General features: G+C 46.3%; 1 protein-coding gene across 1 annotated transcript in view; it reads right to left on the bottom strand.

Moving 5' to 3' along the window:
• The window catches only part of ankar (ankyrin and armadillo repeat containing), a 313,107-nt gene that overhangs the window by 116,312 nt on the left and 174,670 nt on the right, over positions 1 to 22,125 (bottom strand). The window contains exon 12 of the mRNA XM_041200254.1: positions 9,086 to 9,190. Within this exon, the coding sequence (XP_041056188.1) occupies positions 9,086 to 9,190 (105 nt within the window). The remainder of the gene's footprint in view (positions 1 to 9,085; positions 9,191 to 22,125) is intronic.

The raw sequence follows: 22,125 nt of genomic DNA, 5'->3' as shown, positions 1-22,125 counted from the left end.
TGAATCAGCCATCCAGTCATGCCAGAAAAGCCTTGGCCTACAAAACACAGTCATGTTCTTAAGTCTTGGATTTCCACAGTAGAGCAGAAGAGAGTTTAAGAAGTTATGTGGTATGCCTTTATTAAAGCTACAGCGTCCTGGTACACAAACCACAAAAAGGTTGTATGCGGATACAGGTTTAATAAAGTTTGCCTTGAGTAATATTACTGGATTTTTATAATTAAACATCTATAAGGGTTGTTGCCTGGAAGGTGTTCATTTGTGGGTCTGACCAAGTAGGGAGTCTTTTGGGGGAATGTTTTGTAAGACTAATTTTAACTGTGTAACTGTAATCTTGTGTGCCTAAATTTTCTTTTCTTCTTGTTAATAAAACTTACACTTTTAATTTTTTAAAATCCCAAAAGTGTCACTGGACTTCTTGCTGCAGAGAGCAGTACATTTTCTTCTCATTTTCAGAATGCAAGAAAAAAATGGTAAGCCAAGCCTCCCTCTGGGGAATAGTTTGCTCAGCAACTAACATCTGCTGTGGTCATAGCACCACCATGTTCTCAAGGGCAATTAGGGATGGGCAATAAAAGCTGGCCTAGCTAGCGACACCCACATAAATAGTTGAGGCCCCAATACTCATCCTCCACCAGTTACAGCTTGCCAAGCTGTAAATGACCCATTTAGCTCTACTCTCTGCTTCTAGTTAGTTTAACCATACTTTACCATCGCTAATATGTTACGCCCTACACCATGAGCTCTTATTTTGTGTCGCAACCTTTACGTGGCACCTTATCAAATGCCTTTTGGCAATCCAAGTGCATCACATCTACAGGTTCCCCTTTATCCATGTTGCTTGTTACTTCCTCAAAGACTCTAATAAGTTAGTCAAACATGATTTCCCTTTCACAAAACCATGTTGACTCTGCCTGATCCCATTATGATTTTCTAAGTTTTTTGCTATAACCTCCTTAAAAATGGATTCTAGCGTTTTCCCTTTGGCAGATGTTAGGCTAACTGGTTTATAGATTCCTGCTTTTGGCCTCCCTCCTTTCTTGAATCTAAGAACACAAGAAAGAGAAGCTGGAGTAGAACATATGGGACAGAATTTTTAGGTCGGCTTGCGGGCGTGCGGCCCACTCGGTTGGACCCAAGATCACAAGAGATGACATCAGACAAGCGTTCACTTGATATTTTGGTCGGTGGGCATGCGCAAGTGTCGGTAAAGCACCTGACAACAATTAAGAAGGCAATTAAAGTTGTTAAAGTTCCAATTGTCCCTGATTTTTCGTGGTCCGTCCAACTTTACGGTTGGTGGGTGAGCGAATCTGCCAGGCAGACTTTGCATTTTTGATGAAACCTCATCCAATGGTGGGATGAGGTTTCTGTTATTAAATAAAAGAAAAAGAAAAATCTATGGGCAGGATTTTTAACATGTATATGTTCAAGTAACTGATTGTGATGCTTGGACATTTTTTTCTTGATTTTTAAAATCTTTATTTAATTGTTTTGAAGTCTTCAGCTCCCTGAGGCAGCTCTCTGACTTCAGGGAGCTTTCAATCAGTGTTTGCTTGTGCCTGCGCTTATGTCAGGGCCCTCCCTCTTCCCGCCCCTACCCTGGCGGTGCGGAGCATTAATTAGCCAGCCAGTGTAAAATCGCTGTCGACAGCCTGTTTCCTGGCCGATCCCGGACCAACCGATTGCGCCCGCCCGATGACCTAAAAATCCTGCACCTGCCTACTTATCACCCGTCGAGCTTGATCTGCCATTCAATATGATCATGTCTGATTTTGGGTTTCAACTCCATTTTCCCACCGCTCCCATTATCCATTAATTCCCTGCCTATCCCAGCCTTAAATGTATTCAACGATGGAGCATCCACTGCCCTCTGGGGCAGAGAATTCTAAAGATTCACAACGCTTTGAATGAGGTAATTTCTCCTGATCTCAGTCCTAAATGGTTGGTCCCTTATCCTGAGACTGTTCCTCTGTGTTTTGGATTCCCCGACCAGCAAAAACAATCTCTCAGTGTTTACCCAATCAAGCTCCTTCAGAATTTTAATGAGATTGCCTCTCATTCTTCTGAACTCCAGAGAATATGAGCTCAATTTATTTAACTTCTCATCACAGGACAACCTTCTCATTCTTGGGGCCTTCTTCATCTAGTTGAAGCATCACTGTAGTGCCTCCAGTGCAAGTGTATCCTTTCTTAAATGTGGAGACCAAAACTGCATACATTATTTCAGATGTCCTCTTTCAAAATCCTGTACAATTGCAGAAAGACTTCTTCATTCTTGCATTCTAATTTCCTTGCAAAAAGGCCAACATGCCAATTGCCTTTCTTACTGCTTGCTGCACCTGCACGCTAACTTTCTGCATTCCTTGTGCGAGAACATTCAAGTCTCTTTGAATATCAACACTTTCGAGTTTCGCACCTCTTAAAAAATATTCTGCTTCTCTATTCTTACAATCGAAGTGAATAAATTCACACTTCCATACATTATACTCCATCTGCCATCTTGTTGCCCGCTCACTTAACCTGTCTATATCTATTTGCAGCCTCTCTGTGTCCTCCCCATAGTTTATCTTCCCATCTAGCTTGTGTTACATTTGCTATTTTGTAATCAGCAGGGATTCTTCCAGAATTTAAGCAGTTTTGGAAGATTATAACCAATGCCTATACCAACTCTGCAGCCACTCCTTTTAAGACCTGGGATGCAGGCCATCAGGTCCTGGGGACTTGACAGCCTTTAGGTCTAATATCCCAGTACCATTTCCCTGTTGATGGCAATTGTTTTAAATCTCTTCCTCCCATTTACCTCTTGATTTTGAAGTATCTTTGGGAAGTTTTCTAAGGGCATAATTTAGGCCTTGTTGGGCAGGCTTGGCGGGGGTGGGCAGGGGTGGTCAGAAAACTGACTGTTGCTCATGATCTAGGCCAGAAGGCGATTTCATGCTGGCGGTCCAATTAATGCCTGCCCAACATGAAAAGCAAGCAGCAGCACTCAGCGCTGCCCATGTGAGTGGGGAAGAAGGGCAAGCTGGGCAAGTGCAAACTTCACGCATGCACGCGAGTGCGCGCTTCAGAATCTCCCCGAGGCACAGAGCTGCCTCAGGGAGCTGAAGAGTTGTTAAAAAAAATAAAGAATTGAAAAATGTAATAAAACATGTCTCTTCGTGTAACTCTGTCACATGAGCAGGGACATGTTATTAATTAAATTTTAAAACTTTAATTTTATTTTTATTTGCTTTAGGAACAGTAAGGTTGGATGGGCAGCGAAAAACTTATTTTAATAACTTTGTCAATGGCCTTAATTGGCCTTTTAATTGTCGGCAGGCACACTGCTGACTCTGGTGAGTGCCCGCTGACTGAAATATCATGCAACCGTGCGTTGACATCGGGATGCTTGCCCAACATCAATGCGCGTCATTTTACACTTGAGCAGCTTGGGCATGCGCCCGTCCAGATAAAAATTTTGCCCTCAGTCTTCTACAGTGAAGCCAAACACAAAATACCTGTTCAATACTTCTGCCATTTCCTTTTCTCCAATTATTAATCCCTCAGACTCACTCCAGAGGACCAACACTCACTTTAGTTACTCTTTTCCTTGTTAAATGCTTGTAGAAACTTTTACTATCTGTTTCTTACATATCTAGCTAGCTTTCTCTCTTACTCTAATTTCTCCCTCTTTAATTTTTTTAAGCCTTTTTTCTGGTTCTTAAAATCATTCAATCTTCTGATCTACCACGAACCTTTACAGAATTGTACAGTGTTTCTTCCAATTTGATACTTTCCTTAACTTAGTTACCTAATGTTTTAATTAGGCATTTGAATATTTAAAACACTGTAATGTAACTGTTCATTTATTTATGTTTTTGTGACGGCTGAATGCATTATTGCAAAGTACATGTATCAATAATTTGTATTATTGTTGCCTTTCATGTAACAAGAGGTCAGAAGTCCTGAGCAGCAAGTTTGGGAAGAGGTGATGGGAGACCAAAGCAACATCACTTTTGAAGTTGCTTTTGAAGTTGGGACAAAGGTAGCAAAGTGCAGGGTTTAGGAAGAAAAATCGTGCAGAGTTGTGATGACTGAAGGCTCTGTAACTGCTGGTGGTTTTGTTGTGAGGGATGCCTTGCAGGCCACAATCAGAAAAATGGCAGATCCATAGGGTTGAAGGAGGTGACAGAAGGAGGGAATGAGTTTTAAAGGAGGATGGTAGAGCCATGACTATGCAGTTATGCCTGTGGCTTTATGGAAAAAAAGCAGACACTTATAACAACAGAATGGAAAATGGGCAGTTGACTTTGAAACAAGATGGAGTGAGGAAGTCAGGTGACCTTTTTTACCTTGCGTCTGCCAGATATACATGAAATTGCCCAAGGCAGGAAGATAGCTTACTTAGCTGGTCAGGACATTAAAATGTAAATTAACTTTTGCAACATTCCATTGAGAAGACATTAAAAATGCAACAGCTCTCCTGAGAATTTAACAGCTATTGCCCAAATGCCCACAGAAACTAATGCACACTGACGCTACAGACTTCGTGGTTGCAGAATTAAATTCCACAGAATGGGTGTAAGGAAACTCCATTCTATCACAAGGAGATGCAAATGGATGAGATTCAAACCCCATTGTGGGTCAATGCTCATATCATCAGGGACCATTTATGTGGACAATGGGAAGACAGCTACTATGGTCACCTGAAAGAAACGAGCTTGTGATAAGAAACATTTATTAAGATATCTTTGAGAGCAGCCTCAAGTCAGTCAGTCTGGGAGACAAGCACACCACACAAAGGGAAGAGATCCTGCTCAGCTTAGAATCTACTGACAGGCAGAGAAGTAGGAATAGCCCAGAGATAAAAGCAAAAAAACTGCGGATGCTGGAAATCCAAAACAAAAACAGAATTACCTGGAAAAACTCAGCAGGTCTGGCAGCATCGGCGGAGAAGAAAAGAGTTGACGTTTCGAGTCTTCATGGCCCTTCGACAGAACTTGAATTCGAGTCCAAGCAAGTGTTGAAATATAAGCTGGTTTAAGGTGTGTGGGGCGGGGGGGGGGAGTAGGGGGCGGGGGGGTGTGGGGTGAGAAAGAGAGAGAGAGAGAAGTGGAGGGGGTTGATGTGGTTGTAGGGACAAACAAGCAGTGATAGAAGCAGATCATCAAAAGATGTCACAAACAACAGGACAAAAGAACACATAGGTGTTAAAGTTGGTGATATTATCTAAACGAATGTGCTAATTAAGAATGGATGGTAGGGCACTCAAGGTATAGCTCTAGTGGGGGTGGGGAGAACATAAAAGATTTAAAATATTTAAAAATAATGGAAATAGGTGGGAAAAGAAAAATCTATATAATTTATTGGAAAAAAAACAAAAGGAAGGGGGAAACAGAAAGGGGGTGGGGATGGAGGAGGGAGCTCAAGACCTAAAGTTGTTGAATTCAATATTCAGTCCAGAAGGCTGTAAAGTGCCTAGTCGGAAGATGAGATGTTGTTCCTCCAGTTTGCGTTGGGCTTCACTGGAACAATGCAGCAAGCCAAGGACAGACATGTGGGCAAGAGAGCAGGGTGGAGTGTTAAAATGGCAAGCGACAGGGAGGTTTGGGTCATTCTTGCGGACAGAGCGCAGGTGTTCTGCAAAGCGGTCGCCCAGTTTACGTTTGGTCTCTCCAATGTAGAGGAGACCACATTGGGAGCAACGAATGCAGTAGACTAAGTTGGGGGAAATGCAAGTGAAATGCTGCTTCACTTGAAAGGAGTGTTTGGGCCCTTGGACGGTGAGGAGAGAGGAAGTGAAGGGGCAGGTGTTACATCTTTTGCGTGGGCATGGGGTGGTGCCATAGGAGGAGGTTGAGGAGTAGGCGGTGATGGAGGAGTGGACCAGGGTGTCCTGGAGGGAGCGATCCCTATGGAATGCCAACATGGGGGGTGAAGGGAAGATGTATTTGGTGGTGGCATCATGCTGGAGTTGGCGGAAATGGCGGAGGATGATCCTTTGAATGCGGAGGCTGGTGGGGTGATAAGTGAGGACAAGGGGGACCCTATCATGTTTCTGGGAGGGAGGAGAAGGCGTGAGGGCGGATGCGCGGGAGATGGGCCGGACACGGTTGAGGGCCCTGTCAACGACCGTGGGTGGAAAACCTCGGTTAAGGAAGAAGGAGGACATGTCAGAGGAACTGTTTTTGAAGGTAGCATCATCGGAACAGATGCGACGGAGGCGAAGGAACTGAGAGAATGGGATGGAGTCCTTACAGGAAGCGGGGTGTGAGGAGCTGTAGTCAAGGTAGCTGTGGGAGTCGGTGGGTTTGTAATGGATATTGGTGGACAGTCTATCACCAGAGATTGAGACAGAGAGGTCAAGGAAGGGAAGGGAAGTGTCAGAGATGGACCACGTGAAAATAATGGAGGGGTGGAGATTGGAAGCAAAATTAATAAATTTTTCCAAGTCCCGACGAGAGCATGATGCAGCACCAAACTAATCATCGATGTACCGGAGAAAGAGTTGGGGAAGGGGGCCGGAGTAGGATTGGAACAAGGAATGTTCCACATACCCCATAAAGAGACAGGCATAGCTAGGGCCCATGCGGGTACCCATAGCCACACCTTTTATTTGGAGGAAGTGAGAGGAGTTGAAGGAGAAATTGTTCAGTGTAACACCTGAATCCCCCACCAGGATGGTCTGAGGGCCCTTAGCTTCTTCCTCGAACAGAGGCCCAAACAATCCCCATCCACCACTACTCTCCTCCGTCTGGCTGAACTTGTTCTCACACTGAACAATTTCTCCTTCAACTCCTCTCACTTCCTCCAAATAAAAGGTGTGGCTATGGGTACCCGCATGGGCCCCAGCTATGCCTGTCTCTTTATGGAGTATATGGAACATTCCTTGTTCCAGTTCTACTCCGGCCCCCTTCCACAACTCTTTCTCCGGTACATCGATGATTACTTCGGTGCTGCTTCATGCTCTCATCGGGATTTGGAAAAATTTATTAATTTTGCTTCCAATCTCCACCCCTCCATCATTTTCACGTGGTCCATCTCTGACACTTCCCTTCCCTTCCTTGACCTCTCTGTCTCAATCTCTGGTGATAGACTGTCCACCAATATCCATTACAAACCCACCGACTCCCACAGCTACCTCGACTACAGCTCCTCACACCCCGCTTCCTGTAAGGACTCCATCCCATTCTCTCAGTTCCTTCGCCTCTGTCACATCTGTTCCGATGATGCTACCTTCAAAAACAGTTCCTCTGACATGTCTTCTTTCTTCCTTAACCGAGGTTTTCCACCCACAGTCGTTGACAGGGCCCTCAACCGTGTTCGGCCCATCTCCCGCGCATCCGCCCTCACGCTTTCTCCTCCCTCCCAGAAACATGATAGGGTCCCCCTTGTCCTCACTTATCATCCCACCAGCCTCCGCATTCAAAGGATCATCCTCCGTCATTTCCGCCAACTCCAGCATGATGCCACCACCAAACACATCTTCACTTCACCCCCCATGTCGGCATTCCGTAGGGATTGCTCCCTCCGGGACACCCTGGTCCACTCCTCCATCACCCCCTACTCCTCAACCCCCTCCTATGGCACCACCCCATGCCCACGCAAAAGATGCAACACCTGCCCCTTCACTTCCTCTCTCCTCACCGTCCAAGGGCCCAAACACTCCTTTCAAGTGAAGCAGCATTTCACTTGCATTTCCCCCAACTTAGTCTACTGCATTCGTTGCTCCCAATGTGGTCTCCTCTACATTGGAGAGACCAAACGTAAACTGGGCGACCGCTTTGCAGAACACCTGCGCTCTGTCCGCAAGAATGACCCAAACCTCCCTGTCGCTTGCCATTTTAACACTTCACCCTGCTCTCTTGCCCACATGTCTGTCCTTGGCTTGCTGCATTGTTCCAGTGAAGCCCAACGCAAACTGGAGGAACAACACCTCATCTTCCGACTAGGCATTTTGCAGCCTTCCGGACTGAATATTGAATTCAACAACTTTAGGTCTTGAGCTCCCTCCTCCATCCCCACCCCCTTTCTGTTTCCCCCTTCCTTTTGTTTTTTTTCCAATAAATTATATAGATTTTTCTTTTCCCACCTATTTCCATTATTTTTAAATATTTTTAAATCTTTTATGCTCTCCCCACCCCCACTAGAGCTATACCTTGAGTGCCCTACCATCCATTCTTAATTAGCACATTCATTTAGATAACATCACCAACTTTAACACCTATGTGTTCTTTTGTCCTGTTGTTTGTGACATCTTTTGATGATGTACTTCTATCACTGCTTGTTTGTCCCTACAACCACACCAACCCCCTCCACTTCTCTCTCTCTCTCTCTCTCTCCCCCCACCCCCACACACCTTAAACCAGCTTATATTTCAACTCTTTCTTGGACTCGAACTCAAGTTCTGTCGAAGGGTCATAAGGACTCGAAACGTCAACTCTTTTCTTCTCCGCCGATGCTGCCAGACCTGCTGATTTTTTCCAGGTAATTCTGTTTTTGTTTTTAAGTAGGAATAGCCATTTACCTACTGATTTGAAGAGCACAACTAGATCTTCTCTACAGGGGCTTCACTGCACTTCACTGCTGTTACAAGGAGTAAACCACTCTGAACTTGTTACCAGAAACTTCCAACCACCATTTCCTCAGTGAATCGAAAGAGAATCATTAGGCCTGCAATGTTTCCAGCTTCTAGCTCAAAAGACTGAAGAGTGAAAGTGACTTTTTGGGCTTCTAAAAAATTTAAGTGCCTGCTACCTCTTTTTTAATAACCTCTTGTGTGTGTGTACATCTTGTGTGTGTGTGTGTGTGTATGCTATTGAGAATACATTTTGGGTGTTGAGAAATAAACATTTATTCTTCCTTTTTTAAACTTACGAGAAAACCTGTCTTGTGTCTGTTCTTGAGAGTCACAGCACACAAGGGATTAAAACATTTCGTTTTTAAAACACATTTTGTTATGGTCAGTCGAGAGGTAGAAAATGGAGGAGGGGGGAGCACGTTAGAACTATCCTACCATCTCACCCATGTCCGTAACAATAGTTTTAAAGTTCCTTTATCATTTGCATTGGGTTTGTGGTACCTTTGTATTTGTTGTTCTCACCTGAAGAATGAATTGCTTTCCAGTATTGCTTTTTTACCACACAAAGAACCTCAAGTGACCTCACTCCCATTTCCTGCTTTTTATATTCATTGCTCTCCATCATCTCTGGAAAACATAATAAGGGAAATGATAAACCATAATACTAAAGCAGATTCAGGAAGTCGGAAACAAAAACAAAAAATGCTGGAAATACTCAGCAAGTCAGGCAGAATCTGTGGAGAGAAACAGAGTCATCATTTTAGATTGATGATTTTTCATTAGAATTGAAGAAAGATAGAAATGCAAGAGTTTTTAAGCCAGTAGGAGGAGGGAGGTGATAGAAAGAACAAAAGGGAAGGTCTGCGATAGGGTGGAGGGCAGGATGACAAGCCATGTTTGATAATCACAGCCTGAGTGCAGTACAGAGCTTATCATGAAGTTTTGAATGCTTATAAAAAGTAATTTTACTTATGGGGCAGAATTTTGCCCTTGGCGTGCGGGCTCTGCGGCGGTGGGCCGCAGCAGTTGGGAAGCCGACCGCTGCCGGCGATTGGGCAACTTAACGCTGGTGGGCCAATTAAGGCCCGCCCAGCATGAAATGCAAGTCGCAGCGCTTAGCGCTGTCTGTGCGGGCGGGGGACGGGAGTGCAAGCCGGGCTAGTGTGACCTGCGCGCATGCACGTGAGTGCGAGCTACAGAATCTCCAGGGAGATGAACTAATTTAAAAAAAAATTAAAGATTTTATAAATGTTATGAAACATGTCCCCTCATAAGAGCAGGGTCATGTTATTAATGAAAAAATAAAGCTTTTGAGTTTTATTTGCTTTTGGAAACTTCATCCTGCTCGTGGATAAGGTTTCCAAAAAAGGTCAAAGGCTACTTGGCCTTTTCGCCTGCATGCCAACCATAAGGTTGGACAGGCAGTGAAAAATTTCTTTTAATTAACTTTTTAATGGCCTTAATAGGCCTTTTAATTGTCGGCTGGAGTGCTGCTGACTTTGGCGTGCACCCGCAGACCGAAATATCACGTGAGTGCGCGATGACATCGGGACGCACCCCGGACGTCATTGTGCGTCATTTTATGCTCGGTCAGGTCAGGCACGTGCCCGCCTGCCGAGCTAAAAATTTTATCCATGGAATACATTGGAATTGAGGTTGTAATTTTGTATTTATCAGTTATTTTTATTTCAATTATTTTTATGTTGTAATCACTTCTGGTATACATTCAATGTGACACAAAGAGGGTTCAGTTTAGTTACAGACATTACAATGAGACCATGGAACCATAAAATCATGGAAATTTACAGGACAAAAGGAGGGCATTCAAGACCATTGTACCTGTGCTGGCCTTTTGTGAGGCCAATTCAAAACTAATCCCAATGTCCCAAATATTCCTTATTGCCTTGTATCTTTTGGTTCATTATAATGAGGCAGTGCTACACTGTTGGTGATGCTGCCTTTTGGATGGGATAGTAAACAGAGGATCCACCTAACATTTCAGGGGGAAGTAAAAGCTAATTATTAAGTAGCCACTTCTTGAGAAGAGCCCAAACTTTCATTTGCCCTTTCTCCATTTTCCTTCTTTTGGTGCATCTACAGTTTTCTGCTAGCCAAGGGTTGGAGAGCACTTTGCTGCTCTTCAGTAAGAAATTGAACAGCAATAGGCGAGGTTTTCCTCCATCCTGTTTAAAGTGGCAGACTGAGTCTGCAGACCTTTGGTCAGAGCAAGTATGCACTTTGTTAAATAAGAACATAAGAAATAATAGCACCGCCATCTGCAAGTTCCCCTCCTAGCCTCACACCATCCTGACTTGGAAATATGTCGCCGTTCCTTCACTGTCGCTGAGTCAAAATCCTGGAACTACCTTCCTAACAGCACTGTGGGTTTACCTGCACCACATATACAGCAACAGTAAAAGAAGGCAGCTCACCACCATCTTATCAAGGGCACTTAGGGATTGGCAACAAATGCTGGCCTAGCTAGTGACACCCACATCCTGTGAAAGAATAAAAAAACAGAAATAAGCCATTTGACCCCTTGAGCATGCTCTGCCATTGAATAAGCTCATGGCCTCAAATTTCTGCCTGTTCCCCATAACCCTTGACTCCCTTGTACATCAAAAACCTGCTTAACTCAGCTTTGAATATATTCAATGAGCCAGAATCCAATGCTCTCTGGGTTGGAGAATTAACAATTCGCTGAGAGAAAAAATTCCTCCTATTTCTGTCTTTAAATAGGAGACCCCTTATTCTGAAACTGTACCTCCTAGTTCTAGATTCCTCAATGAGGAGAACCAACCTCTCAACATCTACCTGTTGGCTGCCAGCTGTATCTGATTCTCTATGGGGGCTGGGTAGTTGACTGGAGAATCTCTTTCTCTTTCCAGGCAAATGGACAGCAGTGGCAATGCCTGAGACATCAAAGCACTCAAGGGAGAGACGGACTCCTCCAATTTCTCTGCAAAGATAGGCACTGCCTCCAGAAATGCAGACTGAACTGCACAGGTTTTCTGTTTCTTCCCCAGAGGGGTCCTCTTCATGGATGAATCCTCCACCAATGCTCAGTACCTGTCTTCAGCTGCAGTGATGTCCATGAATTTTACCCTCCTCACTGAGTATTCCCACTTCCACCACCATTTGTAAAATATTGTAAGTATTTATTTAATATTTATTATCTCTCCGACATCATAATTCTCCACAATTAATTTTAATACTTTTCCCCGGAATTGTCCTACTTTCTCTTTAACTATCTTGAACTATTATTTTATTTTTTATATGGTTTTAAAGACCCTTACTAATTCTGAGTATTATCTGCCAGTCTGCTCCATATTCCCTTATAGCCCTTCTTACCTCAATTATACCCTGCTATAATTTCTATTTTATGTTTTGGTACTGTTTACCTTAATTTTAACATATCCCTTCTTTTTAAAGTTTCACATCAGTTTTACCCTTTACCCAAGGAAATCTGTACTTTGATGCAACTCTTTTCACCTGATAGGAATATATTTATTTTGTAATTCATGCATCTCATATTTGGAGATTTCCCACTACTGATCTGTTTAAAATATTCTAGTTAAAACATTCAGCAGCACTCCAATTAATTGGCATCTAATATGTAAACAAGCATTTAGCTATAATACTTTTTGATTAATATGTTATTTCTATAGAGCAGTAACAATTTTTAAACATGGCCAAAATTTGTTTTCACAAATCTGAGTGGAAAGCACATGGGTAAAATACAAATTATAGGCCAGAATTTTCTCGTTGGCGTGCGGGGGTAGGCCCCACACGCTGATGCGTAAAATGACATGCGGTGATGTTAGGCAAGGGTCCCACCATCACCACCCGCCATGGCAGACGCGTAATGTTCTCGGGTGTGTGCCCGCCATAATTAATCAGCTAGTTAAGGCCCTTGAGGCAACAATTGTCTGCAATTTTTCAGGGCCCGTGTGATCTTCAGGATATCGCATGGGTGCAACGGGCAGATGGGTAGGAGACATTTGTATAAACCTCATCCATGGGCGGGATAAGAGGGGTGAGGGGATCATGAGTGGTAGCTGTTAGATATTTAATTGTGAAAGTTACTGCTACTTGCCTGTGTGAGCCGGAATACTTCAAAACTCTTCACAGCTGCTTGGACAGGAGTAACAGCCTTCAGGTCAGGACTCTACAGTAAAGATCAGTTTTGGGGCCTGCAGGTTTCAGGAAGCCTTCCCTTAGCCTGGGAATGGAAGTTGTGCTATCCACAGGAGGCACCTCCTCTAAGGAGGGAGGGCCAGAAGGAGGAAGAGGCCAGGAGTCCACATTCAGCCTCCAAGGGAGCTGCCGTTGGGAGGAGAGGCGCAGGCAGAAGGGGCGCAAAGCCAACAGGAAGTCTAAGGAGGAAGGGGCCGCAGAAGACAACACTATCCTGCTGACAGGGTATACAGGCAGCAAAGCAGCTACCTCAATATGTCTGAGGTGCAGTGCCGAAGGAGGCTCCGTCTCACAAGGGAGACAGTCACCTCCATCTATCAGGTGATAGGTCCTGAGGTTGCGCCAACTGTGTGGGTGGGCACCCCAGTCCAGTGGTGCTGAAGGTCACGGCTGCCCTCAACTTCTAGCTTCCGTCTCTTTCCAGGGGTTGGTGGGTGATCTTTGCAGAATCTCCCAGTCAACTGTCCACACTTGTGTCAAGCAGGTGACAGATGCTCTGTTCAGGCGTGCATTGACTTTCATCCACTACTGCTGGGACGAGGCCAGCCAGACAGAGCGAGCCAAAAGCTTTGCAGCAATTGCTGGCTTCCCCCGTGTCCAGGGTACAAACAACTACACACATGTGGCCATCAAGGCATCAGTGGGTGGGCCCGGTGCCTTCGTCAACAGGAAGGGATTCCATTCCTTGAACATGCAGATAGTGTGTGATCACAAGCTGCAGATTCTGCAAGTCTGTGCAAGGTACCCAGGCAGCTCCTACTATGCTTACATACTCAGGTGCTCCCAGGTGCCAAGGGTCTTCAGTGCTCCAGCATGGCTGGATGGATGGCTGCTGGGTGACAAGGGCTATCCCCTCAAAAGGTGGCTCATGACACCTCTCTGCAATGCAAGAACAGAATCTGAGCAGCGGGTCAATAGGAGCCATGCCTCCACAAGGGATGTGGTGGAGAGAACCATCGGTTTTCTGAAGGTGCGCTTCCAATGCCTGGACCATTCAGGGGGCACCCCGCAATGCCCCCCAGATCATGTGTCGCTGATAGTGGTTGCATGCTGTGCTTTCCACAATCTGGCGCTGGAAGTACGGCGAAGTGGACGAAGGAGATGTATATGCAGTTGCTTCGGCTGCACATGATGAGTCCAGCAGTGAGTTCGAGGATGAGCACACATAGGAGAACACTGAGGGGGTAGAAGCTAACCCAGGCATACTCCAGGGAGGCAGGGACACCTGGGAGGCTTTAATCCAAAGAACCTTCAGCTAGCCCACCACAGATGGACCTCCAATGCATACCAGGGCTGCAGGCTCCATACTCGATGCCTGAGTGCAAAGTCTGCCTGGATAGGAGAATTAACTAAGGCCCTTGTCAATAAAGCTCAATGTCAGACAACTCACTCATAATATCATGGGTTCCCGTCTACCTGCAGAAGTAAGAAATCACCCTGAGCCATGCTTACATATCAAAATTTAATGATATAACAAAATGAAGTTCAGAAACCAAAAAAATGTGTTGCACATCACACCAAGTCTTAACGAACTAATAGTGGGGCAACATAAAAGCATCAGTGAGAAACCTGTGGTGTGCCTAAGGTGCCTTAAATTTACGGGTGCTGTCCCCTTACTGGCACTGGCATCTGAGACAGCCTGCTCACTGTGCTGTCCTGCTGGCCTCAATGACCTTGGCGGACGTCCTCTGGCCTGTGAAGCCTTCGATGGCCCCGTCTGGGAGGGAGCGGCCAGTTCCACAGCTGGCATCTCCCCAGTCGCCGCAGCCTCATTGGATGCCACGATTACAGGCAAAGGGGTGGAGGAATTGCTGCCCTCATCCGGATAGCTTTGAGAGGAGTCCGCAGAGACAACAGGCAGCTGCTGCGCCGACGTGAGATCGCTTTGGACCTCCTTGCTCACCATAGATGGATCGGCACCGAGCTGGGATACTTGGTGCCCAAACCATCTCCCACACTGGCAATGACCATCTCCCTGATTTGTCTCCTGGAGGAGCCTCTTCACAAAAGTTGCCACTCTCTTCATGGAGGAAGCATGGCGCTCAGCCATGAGGCTCATTGCATCGGTGATGCTCCGCATGGACTCCTCCAACATGGGCACCATGCCACGCATTGCCTCATGTATCTCCACCAGATCGTCCCGCATACCCAGCTGCACTTCCAGCGTTCGTTGCCTCATGGACGACTTCAGAGGCACATCAACAGACACCGACCAACTGCCGGCGCCAGGGGCACTCTCTGTCTCCTCCCGCACCTCAAGCGAGTGTGAAGTGCCCTCACTGCTGTGCCCTGGGACACTGGCTGAAAATCTAATTACCACTGAGGTGCTAGTGTCCGCATTGGTGCCTGCCTGGCAGAGATGGTGTGACACTGGTGAGTTGATATGTTCAGGGCCCTCAGGTGTGAGAGGTGGCCTCTCTGCCTCCTCCTCCCAGCCCCGCTCCGGTGATGCTGAAAGGAAGAACAAGGACATTTGATTAGTTAAAGTAGAGACAATGTCAATGTGCATGCCTGTGTTCTGGATCAATATGTGCTTATCCTTCCATAATCAATGGTCAACCCATGTTGCAAACTTCAATCACTAAGCATTCAGCAGTGCCATGGCTGCTAGGACACACATGGTGACCTCAGTGCTCAGTAAACAAACCTCCCTGTGGCACCCCAGCCTCACTGCCAACAGTGGACCTGGGCGCATGGCACCTCTCCAAATCCATGGCCTGCTGTTCAAATGGAGTCAAGATGGCCAACCAGGCCTGGCCTCTGCCAGTCTGCATCCGGTCTGTAGAATTGTGTGCAGTCTTCTCCTGAAAAGGAGAGAAGAGCAATGATTAGTCTAGCCTGTACCTGGATTCCCATTGCATCCCTGCCAACCCAACCAGAGTGGGACATTGCAGGGTTCCAGTGCTTCGTCACCCACTCACACAAAGAAGCCAGGGCTGACCCCTCCATGCCTAAATGCTCTCTCCATCACATTTGGCAGCACAAGGTCTAACCTTGAAAAGCAAGGAGGCACAAGCATGTGGAATGCAAAGGCCAGCAGATGAATCGGTGCCCCGCCGCTGGAAGCTTCCTCCCAGCATGTTAGCACCCTGACTTTGACATGCTTCCCAGTTCTAGCACTATGCCTAGGTGCAGATCCTTGAGGATGCACCTGAATCTATACTCTGGGTGTCAGTGTCACACATGCTGCTGGTGCAGAACCCATCTCAGCACAACTCTCTCAAGGTCAACTAGGCATTGGCAATATCTGCTGGCCCACCTAGCGAGGGAAACATGCCGTGAAGGATTCAGTGCTGAAACTGCACTCAGAGTTGTTGGGGGGGGGGGAAGTGGAGGCGCATTGGGGGGAAAGGCTGACGTATGCATTGAGTGACCCCTCAGCCAACATGGTACTTGCCCTTCCTGAGTGCAGGAGGTTGTTGAATCTCTTGCGGCACTGGACCCACATGTGTTGCACCACATCATGGGAGCTCACATTCTTGGCCACCTCCTCCCAGGCATGTTTGGTCAGGTGGGGGTTGGGGGGGCGGGGTGCTCTGCCTCCTGTCCCTTGGAAGCAGGACCTCCCACTGTGCTGCCACCTTGTCCAAGGGCAGCTAGGCACTCATACGAAAAACGAGGGGCACACTGCCCCGCTGCCCTACTCTCATTATCCCTGTCCATTACTTCAACAGTGAACCTGAAGACTCGGACCAGAATTTTCCAGCCTCCCCCACCTCGCTGTGGCAGGGTCAACAAGCCATTGAAATCTCCATTCACATCGGTGGCAAGATCCCGCTCGCTCGTGTAAAATGACGCGGGATGATGTTGGGGGGAACCCTTGATGTCATCCCATCCCATTTAAATTTTCAGAAAGGCGGGGGCACAGCAAAATCAGCTGTGCACCCGCCGACCTGTCAATGGCCAATTAAGGCCATTGACAGGACCATTTAAGCAATTAAAGGACCTGCCCGTCTAACCTTAAGGTTGGCGGACAGGCCAGGAGCCCCGGTGGGCAATAGAAAAAACATGAAACCTCATCCACCAGCAGGATGAGATTTCATGCAGGGGTTTAAACACTTTAATAAAGTTTTACTGTAATTTATGAACATGTCCAATCTCATGTGACATTGTCACATAAGAGGGATGTGTTAAGGATATTTTTTTCCACTTTTAATCTTTTTAAAAGTGTCAGCAATCTCCCTGAGGCAGCACTTTGCCTCAGGGAGATGTGCGCTCTTTTGTGCGCACGCGCGAAAGAGCGGACTCTCGCTTTTGTGGAATCCCTCCCGCCCACACAGGAAGCGCATACACTTCCCACTGGATGTCAGGTTGGGTGGGCCCACGTAAAATGGCGGTGGGGTCCGCTTCGCTGGCGGGTATCGGCTCCCCACCCACTGGAGATTGGGTCAGGCCCACCTGCCCTACAGGCAGAAAATTCTGCCCAAAGACTTTGTTCTGACTTGATTCTGAAGTAACTGACTTCAGAAATGTAATGACAGATTGGCAAAATGGGCAGACACATGACCAATGAAATTACATGCAAAGAAGCATAACTTGATACGCTTTGGTGGGAAAGATGAAGGGAGGCAAAATAAACTAAATGATCAGGGAAGTTAAGGACAGTATTAGACTAAAGGAAATGACTTATAATATTGTGAAGAGTAGTAGTAAGTCTGAAGGCTTTGAAAATTTTAGAAATCAGCAAATGACCATAAGATGTAGGAGCAGAAGTAGGCCATTTGGCCCATCGAATCTGCTCTGCCATTCAATGAGATCATGGCAGATCTGATAACCCTCAACTCCACTTTCCTGCCAATTCCCCATAACCCTTTATTCCGTTACTGTTTAAAAATATGTGTATCTTAGCCTTGAATATACTTAACGACCCAGCCTCCTCAGCCCTCTGCGGTAAAGAATTCCACAGATTGATTACCCTCTGAGAGAAGAAATTCCTCTTCATCTCTGTTTTAAATGGGCACCCCTTTACTCTGAGATTGTGACCTCTGGTCCTAGACTCTCCCACAAGGGGAAACAACCTCTCAGCATTTACCATGTCCAGCCCCCTAAGAATCTTATATGTTTCAATAAGGTCACCTTATTCTTATAAACTCCAATGAGTACAGGCCCAACCTACTCAACCTCTCCTCATAAGAAAATCCCTCCATACATGGGATCAACCTAGTGAACCTTCTCTGGACTGCCTCCAATGCCAATATATCTTTCCTTAGGTAAAGGGGCCAAAAATATTCACAGTATTCTAGGTGTGGTCTAACTAGTGCCTTGTATAGTTTTAGCAAGAGTTCCCTATTTTTATACTCCATTCCCTTTGAAATAAAGGCCAACATTCCATATGCCTTCCCTATTACCGGTTGAACTTGTATGTTAGCCTTTTGGGATTCATGCACAAGGACTCCCAAATCTCTCTGTGCTGCAGCCTTCTGCAGAATTTCTCCATTTATATAATATTCAGCTCCTCTATTCTTCATGCCAAAGTGCATAACCTCACATTTTCCCACATCATATTCCATTTGCCAAGTTTTTGCCCACTCACTTAACCTGTCTATATCTCTCTGTAAATTCCTTGCGTCATCCTCACCAGTTGCCTTCCCCCCTATTTTTGTTCCATCTGCAAACTTGGTGATAATACATTCACTTCCCTCATCTAAGTCATTAATATATATTGTAAATCATTAAGGCCCCAGCTCTGATCCCCGTGGCACTTCATTAGTTACAAGTTGCCATCCTGAAAATGCTCCCCCCTTATCCCAACTCTCTGTCTTCTATTAGTTAGCCAATCATCTATCCATGCTAATATACTACCCCCAACACCATGTGCTCTTATCTTATTAAGTAGCCTTATGTGTGGTACCTTATTGAATGCCTTTTAGAAATCCAAATATATTATGTCTACTGGTTCCCCTTTATCTATCCTGCTTGTTACATCCTCAAAGAATTCTAATAAATTTATTAGGCATGATTTTCTCTTCATGAAGTCATGCCGACTCTGCTTGATTAGATTATGTATTTCTAACTGCTCTGCTATTTCATCCATAATAATAGACTCCAACATTTTCCCAATGACAGATGTTAAGCTAACTGGCCTATAGTTATCTGTTGTTTGTCTCCCTCCCTTTTTGAACAAGGGTATTACATAGGCCTTTCTCCAATCCTCTGAGACTTTTCCAGAATCTGAGGATTCTAGTGCATTCACTATCTCTGTAGCTACTTCCTTTAATTTCCTAGGATGCAACCCATCAGGTCCATGGGACTTATTGACCTTCAGCCCCATTATTCAACTCCTCTGCCATTTCCTGGTTCCCCATTATTATTTTCCCAGATTCATTCTCTAAGGGGCGTATGTTCACTTTGGCCTCTCCTTTCCTTTTCATATATTTAAAGAAGCTTTTACTGTCCATTTTTATATTACTTGCTAATTTACCCTCAAAGTTTATTTTCTCCCTCTTTATTTTTTTTGATCATCTTTTATTGGTTTTTAAAACTTCCAAATCCTCTGCTTTACCACTAAGCTTTGCCACATTGTATGTTTTCTCTTTCAATTTGACATTGTTCTTAACTTCCTTGGTTAACCATGGTTGGTTTATCCCTTTCCTTGAATCCTTCTTCCTCACCGGGATATATCTTTGTTGACAGTCATGAACTATTTTCTTAAATGTCTGCCATTGTTCATCAAATGTCTTTCCTGCTAAACTTCTTTCCCAGTCCACTCCAGGCAAATCTGCCCTCATTCCATTGTAAATGGCAAATAAAAAGTTGATAAAAATGGAAACATCAGAATATGAGAGTAAACTAGCCAGGAATATAAAAATGGATTGTAAAAGGTATAAGTATATAAAATGGAGTAGCAGTAATGAATGTTGGTATCATAAAGGCAGGGATAGGAGAAATTATAATGGGATTGAGAAAATGGCAAAGACATTGAACAAATATTTTGGCTGGAATGTTCCGCTCCCGTTGGTAGTGGACATCAAGGGTGGGATTTTCCGGCCCCATCCGCTGCCGGGATCATCCAGTCCCACCAAAAGTCAATGGAATTTTGGCTGGACCACTGAATCTCCAGTGGCGGATCCCACCATGACAGGACCGGAAAATCCTAGCCTATGGCAGGTGGGGGGAGGAAAATCCGGTGGGAGGAGTGAAAATTGGTTTCATGAAATCACAACGGGATCATCTGATGGTGTCTGCCATGGCGTATCGCGAATCCTGCTGGAGGCTGGCATGAACCTGATTTGCATCCCGCTAATGGGATGCAAAGTAAGACCCGATCGGAATCATTCCCCTACGCCCGATTTACCGTTACTCCGGCGGGAAAACATGCCAGCTCAGAACACATCTGGACAAGCGTGGGGTGCAGAAGGTGGGACTTACCTTTAGGGCCTTGCTCAGATTGTGGACATCCCGAGGAAATGATGATGCTGGAGCCCTACAGCTACTGGACCCTGGAGGAACACATGCATCACATGTTGGGTGGATCTTCATGCACATGGCTCTGCCGCAAAGCAGCTCTCGAAAGGTGGGAGGTCTCCATGCAGCAGCTTCGACTTCACTGAGGCTTCAGACTTTCACGGACTTCACTGTAGGCTGGTTTCTGTTGAAGCTTCCGGCCTGTTTCGGAACTTCACGGACTTCGCACTGAGCTGGTATGAATGACTGGTGAAGTAGGGTGATGGGGGAGAGGAAGGTGTACTGGCGGGGTTGTGGGGATGAGGCTGGGAGAGGGGGGTGATGGTGTCAGGTGGGGTGAGGTTGGGAGTTGGGGGGAGAAGGTGTTGGAGGATTGAGGTTGTGGGGGGGTGGGGACAAAAGTGTCAGGGGGTGAGGTTGGGGAGGTGCAAACATGTCGAGGGTGAGGTTAGGAGAGGGAAGGAGAGTGCTTGGGGGGAGGAGGGAGTACAGGGAGGAGGGAGTATGGGGGAGGAAGGTGTAAGGGAGAGAATTTGGAGGGAGGAAGGTGTCTGATGGAGGAAGGATTTTGGAGGGGGAAAGGTATCTGTGGTGAGGAAGGAGTAAGGGTGGAGGAAGGATGGAGGAAGGAATACAGGGGGGAGGAAGGAGTAAGGAGAGGTGGAATGTCCAGGTGAATGTGCAAGGGAGAGGTCTGTGGAGTCAATGACTGCCTCCTGCGGAGCGAGCTCAGGGTGGCTGTGGTAGGACGGAATGGTGAGTATGAGAGGAGGCAGAGGGAGCCGATTGGGTGGGTGGGTGAGGGTGTGTCGGTACTGGTAGAAGGGGCGATGAGGGTGATTGGTGGGGATATGGAGGCAAACACGGATCCTGGGGGTGGAAAGGAGGAGGTTTGGGAGGTCAATGTAGATGGGGGTGGGATTTTCATAAAGGTAGGGAACATGCATATTCACCTGGATGTTCATGAAGGAGAAAGGTTTGGGCTATAGGGTTACGGTGGGGATGTCGGAAGTGATGCCGGGGTCGACTGTGATGGGGTAAAGGACATGGGTGACTGGGGGAGGGCAAAGGGCTGGGGAGCTTATGAGAATATTGACTATGATCATGTTTTTCAAATTGTAAGAGGGCAGAGCCTTGAGTTGGACTGGCACAGGTGCTGCATGGGAGTGCAATCAGTGGGGGAGGGGAGGGGATGGTGGCGTCAGCGGGGGAGATGAAGGTCAGCTCAGATGGACAACTGGAAGAGAACTCCAGCAGGCAGCACTGAAAATGCTCAGGACAATGAGATGAGTGTGATGGTGAAGGCTCCAAATGTGTGGGAGAGTGCATGAACGAGGATCCGAAAAGCTCTGCCACACACACAGTTCTCCCTCTAGAACGACACGTGGTCCAGCTGCGTGCAGCTGAACTGCTAGTGGGAGGCGGATGCAGTGGCAGGACTCATGAAGCCTGTAAATGAAGTTGAAAGGCACCATTATACATCATTTAGTGAAAGTGAATATATTTTCAGATTATAAAGTAAATAAATGTGTTCACGCATGCAATCACTTGTGATCAAAATTTCTTAACTTTTCTAGGCCTACCACTTCTTCTAGCCACTGCCCTGACACCCACAGCAGGGGTGGAGACAGCCTGTGCAGTGGTTGGCCCTGTTGCTTCGGTGTGCATCCTTTGGAGAGCCAAGGCCTTGAAGGCCCTGGCTTGCTTTGGCTGTCCTCCTGGGGGCCAGCTGCTCCCTCTGCAGTGACAGAGGATGAGGTTGAGGGGGTCATAGGCAAAGGGGACTCGGAAGGAGCGGACATCCTCTGAGACTCCTGAGTGTTCTGCTGTTGCTCCTCCTCCCTTCAGGTATCTGGGGGTCCTGGCCTAACTGTTTGAGGGGAAGAAGCACCTGGAGGGATGTCGAGGTGCCGTGTTTCCCTCTCACATTGTCACTACAGGAACTCACCCATGGCTACCGC

The sequence above is a fragment of the Carcharodon carcharias genome, chromosome 12 (genome assembly GCF_017639515.1).
Source record: "Carcharodon carcharias isolate sCarCar2 chromosome 12, sCarCar2.pri, whole genome shotgun sequence".
Taxonomy (NCBI): domain Eukaryota; kingdom Metazoa; phylum Chordata; class Chondrichthyes; order Lamniformes; family Lamnidae; genus Carcharodon; species Carcharodon carcharias.
The sequence above is the reverse complement of the archived record's forward strand: the minus strand, read 5'-3'. Positions and strand labels throughout refer to the sequence as shown.